Source organism: Labrus mixtus, chromosome 20 (assembly GCF_963584025.1).
Source record: "Labrus mixtus chromosome 20, fLabMix1.1, whole genome shotgun sequence".
Lineage (NCBI taxonomy): Eukaryota > Metazoa > Chordata > Actinopteri > Labriformes > Labridae > Labrus > Labrus mixtus.
Window position 1 is genome coordinate 8,918,631 of NC_083631.1, and position 19,336 is coordinate 8,937,966.

Consider the following 19,336-nt stretch of genomic DNA (forward strand, 5'->3'; position numbering starts at 1 on the left):
AATACATCAGTGATGCAACAAGGGCGAACTAGATCAAATTGATTTCTTAAGATGATAGTAATTATTCATCTGTTTAGAAATAATTTATAACTTTACTATAACTCACAGTACAATCATTTGGACCACAGGCTGAATTAAATCCCTCACAGTGAATCAGAAAGGCCTTCATTCTCCTCTGGCCCATCTGAGAGTGAAGTGCGGCTGCTGTGGGATAGGTAGGGATGAGAGAGGGGAGGTGGGGGGGGGAGAGAGAGAAAGAGGGAGGGAGGGAGAGGAGTGTGCGCGCTCAGGCAGGACAGGAGGGCGCGCGGGACATCAGCACACCGGCCGGGTCAAGAAGCTGCAAGGATGGAGATCCGACCAGACAGGTTTAAGGCGGCCGCTGCCAAAACTCTGGGGAAAATTAACAGGTACACAACTATCCTAAATATTCCTGACTCCACTTCTGACTTTTGTCCGTTTTTCACGCGTTAGCAGAGGGCTGCTGTTGTTTTTTTAGTTGCTGTTCATCCTGCTGCAGGTTCGCATCCTCTCTCCTCCGGACAGTTACTCTCCAGAGTAGAAAAAAAGTTTCCTTGTTATTGATTTTCGAAGAGGAAAAGAGGCGCCTGTGGTATTAACGCTGCAAACATCACGCAGATAGCGGGAAAAGTGCAGCTTTGCGCAGCGATTTTAAAGTAATCAAATCGATAAAAGTGTGTGAAATGTTTTGAAAGTAATCTTTTTTTTGTCTTTGTTACGTTAAACTTAAATATTGCGCAAATGTACACGGTTTGAAAAGAGAATCTAAGTATGGAGAATTATAATCTGGATGAAAAATGCGCACTGGAAGCGCAGTGAGCTCGTCATAGAGTGCATGTGGACGACATGGAGGTTTGGTTTCGTTCTTTATCGCGTACATTTCATTTAAAAAAAATACTAAAACATGGACTTACTGTTGTCAGATTTGGCTCGGCTCAGAGTGGATTGAGAGTATTGATGTTTGAGACGAGAAGAAAGTGTGGTTACGTAATGGATCCGTGCGTTATTGGCACGGCCTGGCTGAGTGAGAGTGCTGAGCAGATGCAACCAAAGTCACAAAACCTAAAACCTATCCATCTATCCATGTATTTCTCCTGTGTCTTGAGGTCAGAAAGTGTTACATGGGTTATATTTGTAGCTTATATCATTCTTAATTTACTGATTTAATTTGGGTGAATATGAAACTTTAAGACATGATAAACTTCTTTACAAAATCTGTTTGCTTCTTAGGACAGATGTTACGTTTTTCTTTCTCTTCTTTCCTTTAACCACATTGTTGCTCAAAAAAGAAACAGAAACGACCATTGATCATAACCGATGCAGTAGTTTAATGCTGGACTGATTAAAGCTTTAGAATATGATTTACTGAAATTGAAAAGGCAACAGCACATTTTTTTTCAAACATTACACATCCATTGATTTTCGCTTTCAGCTTTCTTTGATCAGTTTTAGAGAAAATGAGTTTACCATGGAGTGTAGGAGATTGTGATTTTAAGATTTTCTCAGACATTTTCTGTCTGTTAACAAAATGTCTACATTTGTATAAAACTTCTCCAGGCCTGAGCTGAATCTGTTCAAATATAATATAAGGAAAACATCCAAATATTTAAATTTAGTATCTTTTTTTTTTTTTTTATGTGTTAAATTGGTGTATTTGCATTAATTAATTGCATATCAGTACAGAAGTTGCAGCAGCGGTTGGTGTTCTGGCAATATTTCAGTTAAAAAGGACAGATTAAAGACACCGATAGAACCTCATGCAATAACCATCGCTTTAAGCTTTGCTCTCTCAGGATTTGAGGTAGCAACCAAACGTATAAATCCCGTCCTGAAATAGCCTGTTTTTCAGTCCAGCTGTCGAGCCACGCAAATCCCTAAACTCTCCCCTCCCACTCTCTCCATCCCGGCCCATGTCACTTCCTCCAGCCGCTCCCTCCTCCTCCTCCTCCTCCTCCATCCTTTCATCCATCCATCCGTCCATCCATTGAGAAACCAGTGCAGACAAGTTTCCCAGATTAACAGACATGCAAATCTCAGGCTTGTTCTCCCTTACTGGTCGTGTGCCATGCATCATGTGCACGGCCGCGGCTCATGCTATGAGAGATGTGATGTTTGAGATTGCATCCAGATTGGTTTTAGTGGCCGTTTCCCCGGCTTAGCCACTGAACTCGTTTTTTTTATTTTTATTTTTTTATGTGTTAAGCACTGGGCAGTGGCTGCATCAGAAAAGGTGAATATCCTGTCCAGATTTTTGTGAATCCGGTGCACGTTGAGCTCAGGACATCCCTGCACCGTGTGCAATCTCACCACCTCACAGACAAAATCCCTTCCGATGAAAGCAGCCAGAAGTTCATCTATTATTTAAACATTTTCTCCATGAGAATGCATCTCCTGTTTCTATATTAAACTCCACTAGGTAAGCAATAAACTCCAGCACTGTAAGGTCAAGTGCACTCCACGTCTCCACTCTCACGTTTCCCACTTTAACATTTTCAAATGAATGTTTAAATATCATCTATCCACCTCCTCGACAGCTCTCCAAGAAATATCATATTTCAGCTGTCATCGTATCATGATTTTATATCTGCATCTTAAAGCTTTATAATCAGATCCAGTGGACATTTTTGCTTCGTGTCATTAAACTCACAAATATTTTTGTTTGTGTGCATCAGCAGGATCGCACGGCTTCACAAGGAGAGCTCATGTTTCACTTCACAATAACTCACAAAGCAGAGCATAACAGCTAATCCATTTTTAATCTATAGTACGTTCAGTGAAGTGCAACATTTTCAGTAACCTTTTCTGAAACGTGTACGGGAGCCCTAAAAGGACACACATCCATATATTTTATTTTACTCAATTTTCCTTTGATAACCGGTAACATTTGGTTGTTTTACTGGAGATCTTGTCTTATTTATCTCATTCTCTTGGGAAAGCAACGCTGGTTTGTTCCATGATAACGATATCATGAGAAAACTGTTGAAATGAAGACGTTATCACAGGAAAGCCAGCGCTGTAACCCCGAGATAAAAAGATAAATTAGTCAACAAAACAATCAAGGTTTACTCATTATCACAGCAGGAACACTGAGTTAAATAAAATGCACTGATGCATGTCCCCTTCAGGCTTCCATAGCAAAATGTCTAAATCAGATATTGAAATAAGAATGAGATCAATGTCTGTTTGATTCTTTTTTATCTTTCTGACTTCTGCAAATGTTACAAATTCTTTGGCATTCTCTTAATCCGAGTACATTTTTTTGTCAGTTGTTGTTTTATTTATCACACTACTCTCGTGACATTAATACTTTAAAAGCACCGAGGCACAGAGCAGCTTCTTGGCTTCCCTCCTCTGTCCATGTGCACGATCAGAGGGGTTCCCTGGTGTCATGTTTATGGAAACTTGTGAAATTCAGCGCTGCACTTACTCACATATAATAACAGGTCTGATATTAGGACTGATGCAGCTCAGGGGTTTTTGTGATGATTACAGTAAAAACATTGTGATTACGGCGGTGATAACGTCAGAGCTATTGGACTGGATGTCAAGTGTAAAGATGGCCGCTCTGCTGGCAGCAAAATATCACTGAGGCGGAAAGAAATCACGCTGTATCCGGGCTGCTTTTGAAGACTTCACAAATTAAAAAAAACACAAAAATTAGTTTTTTTTATCATTTGTATGTCTGTGTTATGAGTGAAAGTAGTGGCATGTACACAGGTTTATACGGATCTGTAAAAGCCGAGGGCTTTGGAAAGGGATCACTCCACTCAGCATGCCCGGTTATTGGCAGAAAAAGATGTTTGTACCCTACAAACTACATTTATGCTGCATCTACTGTCGCACACACACCATCTATTTCAGAAGGAAGTAAGAAGCAGCGTGTGTGTTTGTAGTGGAGTTACATGACCTGAGTCTGGTTGTCAAGGCGCTTTTTTTGGATTCAATGTGCTCTCAAACAATTCAATCTGTTACTTTAATGATTGATCAAATCCAAAAACACCTGAGCTTTAAATCTATTTCATATGACAGGTGTGTAGGAGAGGAATGAATCCATCAAACTCCTGTACGCTGGGAGAGAGGACACGATCTTAAAGGGCATAAATACGTTGTTTTAGAGACCGTAATGTTGCCAATGTCTTTGTGCAATTTAGACAATGTGCACGAGTTCTCCTGCGAGTTTTGATTACGTGTTGTTGAAGATATTTGGCCAATATCCGGTGCACAGGAGGACTTCTATTTTTGTTGCCATGGTAGCAAACAGGTATCGATATGATTTTTACTAGAATGATATGAAAACTGTGGTATCGAGACAACCCTGGATGTGAGTATTTAGAGGATGAGTCTATGAAGGTCACACGTGTGGATGTTTGAACATTGTGTGTGTGTGTGTGTGTGTGTGTGTGTGTGTGTGTGTGTGTGTGTGTGTGTGTGTGTGTGTGTGTGTGTGTGTCTGTCTATATCTGTGTGTGTGTGTCTCCTGTGTGTGTGCTCTTAGTAGAGAGAGAGAGGGAGAGAGAGAGAGAGAGAGAGAGAGAGAAAAGTGGTGTGACAGGATGGGGAGGAGGATGTCTCCCTGGGTGAAACAGTCCCACAGAGACCCAATCTGTTCACTTCAGGGAGAGTGAACGGCTCGTGGAGGAAGGGGGGAGACACCACTAACCAAATTACAGATGAGATGCAGAAACTCCATTTTAAAAAGAAAAAAGAAAACTCCTGAAGCTCACACGAGTATTCCCAAACAAATGAGCTCCAAAAAGATGCCGACTGATGGGAGATCACTTAAAAGACTGTAGAGGGCTGACACGAGGCATACGGCTTTACTTAAAGCACAATGGAGGATCAATTCAGCACACACACAAGCGGACAAATAATGACCACCATGGCGCCTGGTGTTATATAATATTCTGTCTCCCTCTCTCCCTCTCTCCTCATCCTCTTACGAGAGGATTACACAGAACGCTCTGTGAATTGGTGAATTTAATATACAGGCTAACAAAGGTCCCAGGTCGCTAAAACCAGCACGTGCCAGACGCAGGGTGATTCTGGTGTAGCTGAGATATTAGAGTAAAAACCCTTTCAAGAGAAAAAATTATAAAGAATTTATAGAAAATGTTACAGCCGAAGTGAGAGAAGGAAATTGAGTTCAAATTTTTCACCTTCTTATGAAGAAATCATTACTGGCTCTGAAGGTCATCAAAATGTGTTTACTTTGATACCACGTGTTGTAAAATGATACGCTCTCTATTATTTTATGATCAGTGCATCAAAAAGTACCAAAAACAACAGGTATGAATCCATCTAAAAATGGCAACCATTGGGCGCTAGTAGCCTAGTGGTTATGTTGCGCGCCTCATGTACAGACGCTACAGTCCTCGTTGCAGTGGCCGTGGGTTCAAATCTGATCTCGGCCCTTTGCTACATGTCATCCCCCCGCTCTCTACTCACAAGATTTCCTGTCTCTCTTCAGCTGTCCTCTCCAATAAAGGCAAAAATATATTTAAAAAATGGCATCCAAACTCCTGCACGCTGTCTAAATTGCACAAACACGGAAATGTGAATTTCAACCAACAACAGAGAAAGAGAGCGAGCAGCAGTGGTTCATTTTGGAGGAGGTGACACTTTCCTAAATTACATAAAAACTTTGGTAACATTTCAGTACCAAAATATTGCCAATGAATTTTTTGTATTTAGTCAGCGTTCAGGAGTTTTCCTGCAATTCTTGAGATTTGAAAACAATAAATTACCCAATATTGGGTCAGACTTCTGTTTTTTAGTTTCTGTGGTATCCAACAGGTATTCATATCGTTCGATTTTTATGAGTTTCATACTGAATTGCAGAATGCTGCTGTCATGACAACCCTGCTGGCCATCAGTGTGTTTATTTAAGATGATATATGATTAAATATGAGGAAAAGGAGTTTCAGATCCTCTGCTCCTGCAGCCTGGACTCTCCTGCAGGATGATCTGAGTCTGGGCGAGCTGGTCTCTTTAAATCTGTTTTAAAGTAGATTGAAGGTGTTGGAGGATGAAGCTTCAGGTTGTAGATGATTTGAATGATGACTTTTCTGCTCTGTGGTTTATGTCTGTAACTTGTTCAATGAGCTGCTGCCCCTCTCTCCGCCAGGACTCTCTTTAATCTCGATTCTTAATTCTCCTGGTTAAAAACATTTTAAATAATTAAATAAATAAAAACATGGCATGGTGAATGAGGAAATAAGTGAACGTGTAGGTCGACTGGAGATTAACGCTTCTTCAGTATAATGCTCGTTATAGATTATTAATAGTGTGGTCTGTGTCAGATAATCTAAACACTGGTCTGGTTCAGATGGTTACTTTAAGCTTTGTAAATACATCGCCTTGTCTTAGGGAAATTTAAAACTTGACATTTTCTTTATAAAATTAAATTTTTAAATGACTTTCTCATATTTTATGACAAGAAGAATTTATCTATTTACAGGGACAATCGTTGTCAGGTTAGTGAGCACTATTAAGAGTATTTTTCCCGCTTCATTCCTTTCAGTAATCATGGTGAATATGCAAAAAAAAAAAATGTTACCGAGATCTAGTTAAGTGCAGAAGCTCTTAGTGGACTTACAGTACATCTATACATTTAAATCTAAGGTAAGACTCTGTTTACCGGTGATAACGTTTATGTTGATTCCTATAGATCTTGACTTTCATTAGCTCAGGATAACGATGCTGGTTTTCCCATGATAACCGGATCATTCCTCCAGATGTGGAGACACCGCTGTAGTTAACCCATTCTCATGATAAAATCCTAAAATGAGATAAATGAGTCTAAATCTCAAGAAAGCTGAGTTTGTCTGTTAGGATTTCCGTATGATGTTCCTACTAAATATTTCAACTGATTAAACCCACTCGCATTGAGTTTAAAATGCATTAAAAGTCTTTGTTTCCTAGAGAGTAGATCATTTATTGAGCTCGTCCGGTCGACCTTGAACATTTCACATCAGGTTTTTATTCAGGCTTCGTTCTTTCAGGTTGAACTTTACTTCCTGTGCTCAGGTGAGACGCTCAGCTATGATCTCAGTGTGAGGTGTGAGCACTGCTGAGAGTCTCCGCTGGGTCAGTAACGGTTCTGTAATTATGATATTTCAGAGAGCCTGGGGTCACGGCACTCCTGCCTGCTCATGCTCTCTCGCTCATTAATCGTTGCCAGCTGAGACCAATCAGGTCCTCGCTACGCTGGCGAGAAGAGCTACATCAGCTGAGAGGAAGAGGCTCGGAACGGAGGGCCTCACACGAAGCCAAATGTCCTGGGACAAAAGTCCCTTTTCTATATGTGTGTCTCGTACCTGCACGGACTCAGAGAGGAAGCCATTTGCAATAAACACTCAATGCTGACACATTCTGCTGACTCCATAGACCACTGTGTATGTTTGTATACTGACAGTGAAGCATCACATTCATCCTTAACCCACAGCTAGTGCAGCTATTCTGAGACACATGCATGTACTCTTGGGTCAGATTGCCCTTTAGTGGGAAGCATCTGTAATTAACAGCCATTTTTGCTGTGGGCTAACTCGTTAGCTGGTAGCGTATGTGAAGGTGTCAGGCTGCAATCTGTCGTGAGCTTTAATGAGGATCCTCCTGCAACCAGCACTAACTGAGAAGTGAGATACTGAGCTCCACTCAGGGGGGGCGAGTCAGCACGTTTGTTTCATACAGAGAGGATGGCAGCATGCATGCTTTTTGATCAATTCATTGCTTCAATTTGCAGACTTGGTCACTGCTTCATCTCTCGTTCCTGCACTGTGATGCACACTTTAGCTGCTGCACATCATGTGCCTGAAAGTAGGGTTGTCACGATTCCAGAATTTTAACCTTCAATATGAAATCAGTAAAAATCTATTGATATCGAAACAGGTTTGTTTAGATGCTGCAGCAACAAAAACAGAAGTCCTAAAAAATCTAATATTGAGTCGTTCATTTTTATTTTATTTTTATTTAACCAGGTTGGTCCCATTGAGATTAAAAACCTCTTTTTCAAGGGAGACCGGGCCAAGACAGGCAGCAGCAAAAACACAAAGTTAAAGACGGAAATACAAAGAGAGACAAAGTGCAATTTACAAAGCACTAAATTTTGGATTAAAATAGAACCATCTGAGACATCACCAAACATTGCATGCAAACTCCTGCACACGGTTTAAACTACAAAAACACTTTTGATACCGAAACATGTTTTTTGCAATTCAGACAATGTCAGCTCCTCTGCTAGTGAGAGGTATAAAGGTAACTTTTGCATCTTCATGTGATGCCAACAAGACCTGAGAAACGTCAGAATCTTCCACCCTGAGAGTTCAGTAGACCGCTGCTCTCTTTCTCTTGTGATGGTTTTTGGTTGAACTATGGCTGAAAATCTGTGTTTTTTTTAAAGCTTCTGTATTTTTGATACCGTTGATCATTAATCAATTTAAATTGAATCGTTTTAAAACCTGTTGTGTCAAATAATTGATAAAGTATATATCATTTTGACAACCTTATCTGATTGTACTGTAGCTGAAACATTAATGAATAGTGGCTAAAAACAGTCATTTTTTTATGTCCCTGTGTCAGCCACAGAGGTGCTTTTTGTGAAAATCTAAATATGGAATATTTACCCACGGAAACATGTTTTTTTTGTAGCTGCTGCAAAATAAATTTGATTCATTTTGTGAAGCATTTAATGTCAGATTTAAAACGCCAAAGAACTTCATAAATTTAGACTGAAGAGAGAATAAAAACCTGAATCAAAGGGCAGCATGAACTCAGCAGAGAGTGTGCCGTGTTGGAGGGAGAGGCTGAACCACGCCCCGCACTCGTTTTCCCTTCCATATTCATTTCCGGAAGTAAATCATTTTTGTAATCCTAATCTGAATGTTGTGACAGATTAAGAGAGAGAGAGAGAGAGAGAGAGAGGGCAGGAGAGCGAGGACGCAGCCTCTCTAATCTCCTACAAATTCCCAAATGTTGCTTAACAAAGTCTTACTTTCCTCTTGTCCATTGTGTTTTTATTTTACATGAAGAGTATTGTGCAACGAACTCAGGTTAAATTCAAGCATCGTTACACCTGTATATCTTTTCTCTTTGGTTGATTGTCTGATTGCATGGATGTACAAAGAGATTATGCAGAGTGTGCCGTGTGGGAATGGGGGAGGGAGTCAAATCCACATGCATAATATAGAAATATAAGCACATGATGAGACGAGGAGTTTGTGCAGCGCTGCAGATGAACAGGCCAACAGATAGATAGATACTGACAGAATATGGTGTAAAAACTGGAGTAAATTATTTATTCCCCCCCAAAAAAACGCATCAATAATTAACCAGTGTCAGAGTCGGACTTGTCTTGTGTTAGCGTGCGTGAATAAGTTATCCTGGATTTTGAGTGTGCAGAGAGCCGGCCGCCCAGGAGAGACGGATTGTCTCCAAGTGTTCATCTCAGTAAACCTTTGATTTCTGAGCTCTAATGTTATTCTTGTTATTGTGTTATTCAGCTTTTTAAGAATTCAACCATCCTCATCACATGGAACAAATCGTTGTGGTGATTGTGCATAATTCTTCAGCTCACTGACTAACTAGATCAGCCTGATGGGAGGAGAGCGCTACACTGTAAAAACACACTCAGGTTCAAGAGAAATACTGTGAAGGTGTGGCACTGCGTCTGGTTCAATCTGAGAATAAAACATGTCTGCAGAAAGCGTGATCTGTCGGAGTGTGTGTGTGTGTGTGTGTGAGAGAGAGAGAGAGAGAGAGGGAGGGTGTGTTGTTAAGAGCATGGAGGTTAGAATACACAGATGGCCGCTCTCCTGACTTCTCTGTTGGACTCCTGTGGAAAAAAATACCACTTGCCATTTTTTTTTTAAAAAAGGAGTCTTGCAATAAGAGTAACAGTCTTCGGGAAATGATTGTGTGTCTATTAAGACAAACTGGTTATTAATTAAAGGATTTAAATGAAGCGCACCAGTTCCTTTGTTAAAAAAAAACACATTAGACCAAAGCTTAAAACATGCATGAAGGGATGGATGTATTTTTGGAAATAAAACTTCAAATATTGACGCATCTTAATGCATTTTGCAATTCAGGGAATTGTAAATCTTCAGAGGTTTTTCAAAATGTCCCTTTCAGATCTCAAACATTAATATGTTAGTACAAACTGACAGGATATGTTCAGACTTAAAGGAAAAAATATTTCTGTTATCTGGGCGTGATTGACCTAACAGTGAAGCGCACACACACGTCTGTCGAGTCAGTTACACGTCGTGATAAAATCAGGTACCATTTGGTCTCAGAGAGTGGACATCTTGAACAGACCGTTATGGCAGCAGGTCCCAGGCGTCGTGAAGAAGCGGACGCCGGGGGAATGTGCTCCTCTGCTAGTGACAGCTGCTTCCACCTGCTGGGACACGCTGAGTCAGACATGAACGCAACATGGTGCATATAGAGGTGTGTCTGTGTATGTGCAAGAGATGAAGAGTCTATGACGAATCGATCACTGCAGTAAAAAAACACAAAAAATAAATAAATGTCTAATTTCAGCCGGAAGTGTAACTGGAGCCAGAAGCCACGCCCCCTAATTCTACATCCCTTTAAACCTTAATATAATGTAAACAGGTGAGTTGTATAAACATTCAGCCCGTACAGTTGAAGAGAGAAATGAGATCTAGAGACCCAAACTGTTTTTGTACCAGGATGTAAACATGTTTATTTTAACATAGAGCTCTATGGAGACCGACTCACTGCAGGAGACAGACTCTAGTGGACACTGGAGGAACTGCAGCTGTAAAGTTGGACATTTTAACATGGGGCTCTATGGAGACTGACTCACTGCAGGAGACAGACTCTAGTGGACACTAAGGGTTTGTCATTTTTGGCACTTTTGAGTTGGCTTCATTTCTCAGGCCTGGAGGTTGCTGCTGATCCATGACCACAACCACAAAATATGCAGTGTGTTTTAACAACCACTCAAAAGTATTGTTTTCTGTGTCTACATCATGTTGAAATGTTTCTCACATATTCTTAATAATCAATTCCCTAAAGTTTTAGATGCTATTGGAAGCCAATGGTTCCACATTACTTTCTTTACCTTGACGCTCTCTGTCTCTGTCTCCAGGCTGATCGACAAGCGACAGGCAAATGGAGAAACCATCGAGTTATCGGCAGAGGGCCGTCCTGAGCTGGTGGAGGAGAAGGAGATGCCGGTGGTGGACTGCACCTGCTTCGGCCTGCCGAGGCGGTACATCATCGCCATCCTGTCCGGCCTGGGGTTCTGCATCTCTTTTGGCATCCGGTGCAACCTGGGGGTGGCCATCGTGAGCATGGTCAACGACCACACGGTCTACAGAGGCAACAAGGAAGTGCTTGTGGTAAGTGAAGCTTTATCAGTCTGTCTGAGACGAATATGCAGGAAACACTGAAAAATAAACTCAGGATTATCTACAGAAAGCAAACAGGAAACAGAAACAGGAGGATACAAATGACAAAATAAAACTAAACAACAACAACAAGGAATAAACAAACTAAACAGAGGAAATCATAACACGTGAGTGCACATATTTAGTTTGACTCCTGTGAGGAGAGTTTATATTCTGGGCTGATTATTTTGCCCTATTTATTTTTAATTTTTTTTGAAAAATATAACAACAATAAACAAGTAACCCACATAAAAAAAACCCACACACACAAACACCCAAAACAAAACAGACCAAAACAAAAAAGTGACACACTGGGCTGATTTTAGCGCCCCCTGTGGACAAAACAGGAGCAATTATCTCTGGCTGATTTTGTCCTGTAGACAAATATGATGTTTTCCAACAACAACAAAAAAAGATCCTGCTTTGTTTAAAATGTCTAGCAGATGGTTGGTATGAACATTTTTTTTAAAGGCGTCTCGTTTGACACCTAATCCTCCGCAGTGATTTCAGGCAATAACAATAAAAATAAAGAAATAGTCAATCTTGTCGCTGATGGTCTAGTTTGATTTTGTAGGTCATATTAAAGGTGTCAATATTTATTTATTTAAGGAGCATACAATCACTTGCTAAAAACACCTCAAAGGAGTTTAAAATGAATACTCTAAGTCGGTGAGCATGTTAAGTTTAGATGACTTATCGTCTTTGTTTTACAAAACATGGATTTCAATATGTTGTCCTTTCTGCAGGCAGCACAGTTCACCTGGGACCCTGAGACAGTGGGGATGATCCACGGCTCCTTCTTCTGGGGTTACATCGTCACACAGATCCCGGGCGGCTTTATATGTCAAAAATTTGCAGCCAACAGGTGACGCTCAAAACTTTAAAATATTCTTCTACAACACAGGTGTCTCGTTCGTTTGTGTCTTCATGTCGCTCCTGTTCTGTTGTTGCTGTAAAATCGTTTCCAATCTGAGGCTCCTTGTTTGTTTGCTTTTGTGTTTAAGAGTTTTTGGCTTTGCCATAGTGGCCACATCCACCCTCAACATGCTGATCCCGTCTGCTGCTCGCTGCCACTACAGCTGCGTCATACTGGTCAGGATATGCCAGGGCCTTGTTGAGGTACAGTGCGTGTTTGTTTCCACATGAACCTGCAGGAATCTCCTACATGAAAGTTTCCCTGACTGTATTCTGTCCTTCAGGGTGTATCGTACCCAGCCTGCCACGGGATCTGGGCCAAATGGGCGCCTCCTCTGGAGAGGAGTCGATTAGCCACAACAGCCTTTTGTGGTAAAGTTTCACATCATGTGTAATATCTAATCTAATATTCAGTATCTTCAGAGGGATGCAAAGTGGTTAAAAGATGAGAACATTTGTTTTTCAGGGACACGTCATGTTTTTTTAAGTGCAGAAACTGTAAACGATCATGATGGAAAATGAATAATTCATTGCTCTTCTTGATGTTTGATGCCTTCTCAGGATCCTATGCGGGGGCAGTGGTGGCCATGCCTCTAGCTGGGATACTGGTGCAATACACGGGGTGGCCTTCAGTATTTTATGTCTATGGTTAGTATCCCTACTTTCAAATATGTTGCTTACTGCAGGACTAGGAGCCAGTACTAGCCAAGAGGATATTAAAAAATGTTTTTATCAGTTGTTGTACAGTTGTTTCCATAAACAGTCACAATAATCACATGTGTGTATCAGGTTTTCAAAGTCTCTTAGTGTAAGGTTTTCATCTTAATTTGGGGGTTTAAAAAGAAAGTTTCAGGTTTCAGATTTAGCTTCTTTGTTTCGTATGATCTGTAAAGCGTTTCTTCACAGCCTTCTCTTGCTTTTTATCCACTGTACAAATCTCTGTTTCTGGTTTCCATCTCGTCCTCTCCCAGGCAGCTTTGGGATATTCTGGTACTTGTTTTGGATCCTGGTGTCTTATGAGAGTCCCGCAGCCCACCCCACGATCACACCAGAGGAGAGAAAGTACATTGAAGATGCGATCGGAGAATCTGCAGGGTTTCTAAATCCTCTCCAAGTACGACGCTTTTTTTTTGTTTTTCATGTGCAACCAATCAAACTAACACTGAAAAGGCTCTCACACAAACACATAGCCAGACCATCTCAGTGAAGACAGGGGACCCCAGTAATATCTCTTGTTGCTTTTGGCTGCAGAAATTTAAAACTCCATGGAAACACTTCTTCACCTCCATGCCGGTCTACGCCATCATCGTGGCCAACTTCTGCAGGAGCTGGACCTTCTACCTGCTGCTCATCAGCCAGCCAGCATACTTTGAGGAAGTCTTCGGATTTGAGATCAGCAAGGTGAGATTGCATCTCCACTTTTAACTCAACTTTCTTAAAGCTACAGTCACTCAAAGAAGGCAGCTGGATCTCACCTGCCCCTAGTCTATCTACAAACCCCCCAATGATGAGAAAAGTCCATCCTCTCCGTCTTGTGCCTGCTCCACTTTTCAGAAAATGTGTGCTCAAACAGGCCGTTTGGAGATTTTCCCTTCATGACATCACAAAGGGCAGTAGCCCCTCCCCCAGGTGGGTGACACTCCCACAGCTAGGTGTTTGTTCTGCTCTCTGAGTCTGCCTTCTCACCGTAAACAATAGGACATGGAGCGAGAAAGCCCGAGTACACCCAAGCCCTTCCAGAGAGGAGGCGTGGTCAGACACAGCTCATTTACATATTTAAAGGTACAGACACAGAAACAGCCTGTTCTGAGCAGGGCTGAAATAGAGGGGTTTATAGACATGATCAAATACAGGATCAGAGTGGATTTAGAACAAGAAACTTCACACATGTTTTGAGGAGCTCTGAGACTTATTTAAACTGAAGAAGAGGAGGAGGATATGTGACCTTTAATTACATTCTTCATTCACAGAGGGAGGTTGGTTGGTTTTGATAGCATAAAGATATACTAGGGTTGTCACAGTACCATTCATTTCTGAATTATGGGGATTACAATAATGGATGGTAGAACCTTACACCTATGGTACTGAATTTAACCCATGTCGAGCGAGGCTGTGGAAGTCTTTGCAAAAAATATATCCTGAGGGAGCAGTGCAGTATGCAGCATGCTCCTAATACTCCTGTCATAAACAACATGTACCATGCCTCTCTTCCTCTCTCAGGTGGGGATGGTGTCAGCTTTGCCTCACCTGGTGATGACCATCATCGTGCCTATCGGGGGCCAGTTGGCTGACTACCTGAGGACCCATAACCTGATGAGCACCACCAACGTCAGGAAAATGATGAACTGTGGAGGTGAGACGGAAGCATGATGGCTGGAGGAAACTGGAAACAGAAAGAGGAAAACACTTAGAGAGGAAGTGAGAGTCATATTAAAGGAAGAACAGGAGTTTACAGAAAACATCTCGGAGTGCAAAAGAAAATTAGACAAATATAGAAAAAGATTTGACCACCATAGCGGGTAATCAAGCGACCTGATTATCCTGCTAATCAGACCGAACTGTCTTCATCTTGTCATGGTGAAGACATGTTGTGTTGAATTTAAAGTTGTGACAAATCAAATCAAAGTCCAGATAAGTTATTTGTTAAACCAAAGAAAATGATTCCATACAAAATTCCAAAAACTGATGATAACGATGACGTTAATCAGAAACTATTCAAACTCTCTGACTCTCTTTGTCGGTCAAATAAGGTAGAGCCACGCCTACTGCTAATGACCGGAAACAAAACACAACAAATAATCAACAGAGGTAGAAAATACACGTTATGGCACCTACACTCGCTCGCTGTTTTTAGATGATTTTCTTTGGATGTTGTTTCAGGTTTCGGGATGGAGGCCACGCTCCTGCTGGTGGTGGGATACTCGCACTCTAAAGGCATGGCCATTTCCTTCCTGGTCCTCGCTGTGGGCTTCAGTGGGTTCGCTATCTCAGGTAGGAGATGAGACCTGAGTAAATCTGATTTTTTTGGTTTGAGGTTCTCGGAGAGAGATCGTCCAGTTTTATATTTTACACAGAACTCAAAGAAAAAAGTGATGTGCTCAGAATTATTTGTTGACCCTGTTTAAAAGCAATATTTGGAGTAGTGCGCTCGCTCACTTTCTTATGATATCTGTATGATCAATCTTAAACTACAGACGGCGGATTGTTAACTTAGCTTTGAAACTGAGAGAAACCTGGAGCATGGCCTCATCCAGCACTCCAAACATCACTAATTGAGACGTTAGAACTTACTATTATTTCAACTGGGATTACTTGCAAGACAACGAGGGAAACTTCAGGAGGTCAGGAAGGATGAATTGACTGAGCTAGCTGTTTCCAGTCTTTATGTTAAGCTAAGCTAAGCTAACTAGCTTCAGGCTACATAGTTACAGTACAGAGAGCAGCGAGAGGAGAGTGTTGACAAGTATATCAGCAAAATGTCATCTAATCCTGGAGCACTCATAAGTACGGAAGCCCAAAGCAGACATGCATCAGACTTTAATTTACTCCGCTTTCCTGTGGCAACAAATAGTTTTGAATCATCGTCTTGTATCCCCAAATTTTTTAAAAGCACAAACAAAAATTACCTTACATCCTTAGTGTGGCAGCTTGGCATGTTGTGGTCTGGTCCGTCACAGTGAGCCGCATACTGTTTGGTTTTCTAGACTGTGAGAAAAAAAGAAGAGAGTAAATCAAATGTAAGGATGCATGTCCTCTTAGGGCTTCCGTACATAAGGACTAAGTTTGCATCATGATGATTTAAACTTCCTTGAGCATGTTTTCCTTCATATTGTTGTTGTGAGAAATCAGCACACTTTGTGTTTTTTTGGGGGAGTTCTGCTGTTCACTGATTTTTGTTTTTTGTCAATCAGGGTTTAATGTCAACCACTTGGATATCGCCCCTCGATACGCCAGCATCCTGATGGGCATCTCAAACGGGGTGGGGACGTTATCTGGAATGGTTTGTCCCCTCATAGTGGGAGCCATGACCAAACACAAGGTTAAACAAATAAATAAAAAACAGTCTATAAATAAAAATGTACAAAATTAAAACAGCTGTGAAACTCGCTGGCTGATACTTCATGACCTCTTTGTTTCATTTCAGACACGTGAGGAGTGGCAGGGCGTCTTCCTCATAGCGTCTGTCGTTCATTACGGAGGAGTCATTTTTTATGGTACGATGACCTGAAGCTTTTCTGAGAGTCTGAACTCGGGTTCTCAAGATACCAGAATTTTAAACTATGATAAGATACAAGTAAAAAGCAAACGTTATTGATTCCTGTTCCGATACCATGGCAACAAAAATAGAAGTTGGGGTAATTTCTTGTTGTCAATTAACACAGATTGCAGGTAAACTTCTGCACATTGTCTTAATTGCACAAATTGAATGTATTTGTGCTCTTTAGACAGTTTGCAGGAGGATTTTAGATGGACTGATTCGTCCTGCTCTCTCTTTCTCTTGCAGCAATTTTTGTTTAAAAATATGAGTGAAGATCTGGAGGTTTTTTTTAAAAGTCTAAACACTGATCACTTCTCCTCCTCACCAGGACTCTTTGCGTCAGGAGAGAAGCAGCCGTGGGCCGACATAGAGGACACCAGCGAGGAGAAGTGCGGCATCATCGACGAGGACGAGCTGGCCAATGAGACAGAGGAGATCTACCGCGGTGGCGGACAGTACGGGGCCATGAGCCAACCGGTTGTCGGCTCAAACGGAGGAGGAGGAGGAGGTGCAGGAGGAGGCGGAGGAGGAGGAGGAGGAGGAGGAGGGGCCGGCGCTGGATGGGTGTCGGACTGGGATAAGTCTGAGGAGTATGTTCAACCACCTGGATACAACTCCTACATGTACGGAGGAGGAGAGGAGAGGGAGCTGACATAGAAAACTGACGTGACACGAGTTTATAAAAAACAAGATAACATAAGAAGGAAGATTGTTTTATGGAGAGGGATTGTAAGAGAGCTCCTGCTGTACTCAACGGACCTGCTGTGTGCTTCTGTACAAATCTTTACAGTCACACATATCAAAAGTTTGGATCTGATTCATTCCTGTCTATGTGTGTGTGTGTGTGTGTTGGTATATGTGTGTGTGTGTGTGTGTGTTGGTATATGTGTGTGTGTGTGCGTGTGTGTGTGTGTAGGCATGTGCATGCATGAGTAGGAGTTCTTCATGAACACAAACACATTCAGTATTCATCGCAAAAACTGAACTCATTTCCCAGACTTCCTTCCTGCTCTCGAGCTGTTTCCACAACATCACTGAGGAGTGTGTGTGTGTGTGTGTGTGTGTGTACATTTTGCTTTTACAGCAGCTATTTCAAGCCGCTGGCATTGTGTTGTACTAAAATGTTGATTTTTCGATGGTTGAAGCAGATTCTGGGACTTCATTTAGAAACTTTGGAGAAATTGTATTGTTCATCTGATCAAATCAATACGCATATAAAACACAATCATTACCAGACACTGATGATACATGCCACAAAAACACTGTCTTTACAGCGTGTGTGTAGTTTGAGTGTGTTTGCATGTTTCAGTCGACGCGCAGGTCGACAAGAATCAGTCATGTTTGACATTCTTGTCGACTGCGTTTAAACTACTGAAAGAGGAAAAAGGTGCTTGAGACTGTAAAGCTTTACAGGCTCACCTTTGTTTGTGTGTGTGTGTGTGTGTGTGTGTGTGTGTGTGTGTGTGTGTGTGTGTGTGTGTGTGTGTGTGTGTGTGTGTGTGTGTGTGTGTGTGTGTGTGTGTGTGTGTGTGTGTGTGTGTGCGCGCGCGCAAAGGTGTGTGTTTGAGCACACAGCTGCATGAATCTCACCTGGGCCTGACCTAACTGGGTCACGTCCAGCTTGGCTCATGGGCTACATGAGTATTCATCAGATAATCGTGACTTTCCGTTTGGTGTGTGCGCTCCCATTAGAGAGGTCGCCCAGAATGAAGAGCAGAGTGGGATAGTTGCTTTGCTGTTTCACTGCTTAACCAGAGAGGAACGACGGTACTCCCGAGCGTCACGGCTCGTGCTGCGTCTGTTTCTGCCTTTCTGTGTCTCAGTGGCTTCCTCTCCCTCTGTATCTAACCCCCCCCACCCCCCCCCCCCCCCCCCCCCACGCTCTCCCTCTTCTTCTCTCTGTTGATGCTGTTTTCTTGTCTTTAGTAATGTCAGACATGTTTGAGTTGGTGGATCAGAGCCTCTCAGATGTCTATGTGTGTGTGTGTGTGACAGTGAGTGTGTTGTTGTGTTGGGTGCAGGTGCTGAAACATTGTGCGGTGAGCATGCTTTAATGAGCGGGGCCGTCCCTCTCCTCACATACACACCTCATTTGATGCAGCGCAGTCAGCTGCAGCATGCACAGTGATCAGAGGGAGCGGTGGTGGCTCAGAGATTTGGTATTATCGCTGCTGTCGGTGTGAAACACACACACACGGAAACAATTTGGAAGAGTCTGAAATTATTTGTCATCAAAAGGCTTTGCAACAATCGGCCAATCACATCAGCTCCTCTCGCACCCCGTAAGAGCAGCACCCTCCTCCCTGACAGCTGGCTGACAAGTCCAGAGGTGCAAAGTATTTATCTACAATTTAAAATACACCTGGGGTGGCCGATCAGATTTTGAGGGGGGCCCAATGCCACCTCTGGACCCAGAGGCTCTGGACACGCCCCTGGAGCAAACTAACACACAACAAACAAAATGAGCACTCACACAAACACACACACACACACACACACACACACACACACACACACAGATTCTGCATTCTGCTCGATACCGGCTCACCAGCAGTGAAGATTTTTATGATTTCAAATCTGAACGTTCATCTGCAGACCGCTCTCTTTCTGATCACTAAATTATAAAATGAATCAGTTTCTCTTTGTGTTACAGACGGTTGATGATTTGAGCTCAGTGTTTCAGTAACATTTGCTGTAATGTTGAAAATAAATAATTTAGTCTCAAATG

The 19,336-nt window shown here is 42.0% G+C and overlaps 1 protein-coding gene across 1 annotated transcript; it reads left to right on the forward strand.

Annotated features, from left to right (window-relative positions):
• Positions 1-261: 261 nt before the first annotated feature.
• Positions 262-17,730, forward strand: slc17a7a (solute carrier family 17 member 7a). The gene is made up of 13 exons (XM_061026252.1): positions 262-410; positions 11,135-11,387; positions 12,182-12,300; positions 12,440-12,554; positions 12,635-12,722; positions 12,912-12,998; positions 13,322-13,464; positions 13,602-13,751; positions 14,571-14,703; positions 15,231-15,341; positions 16,262-16,389; positions 16,495-16,564; positions 16,937-17,730. The coding sequence occupies exons 1-13, from the start codon at positions 349-351 to the stop codon at positions 17,263-17,265; spliced, it is 1,788 nt and encodes a 595-aa protein (XP_060882235.1). The 5' UTR covers positions 262-348; the 3' UTR covers positions 17,266-17,730.
• The last annotated feature ends 1,606 nt before the right edge of the window (positions 17,731-19,336 follow it).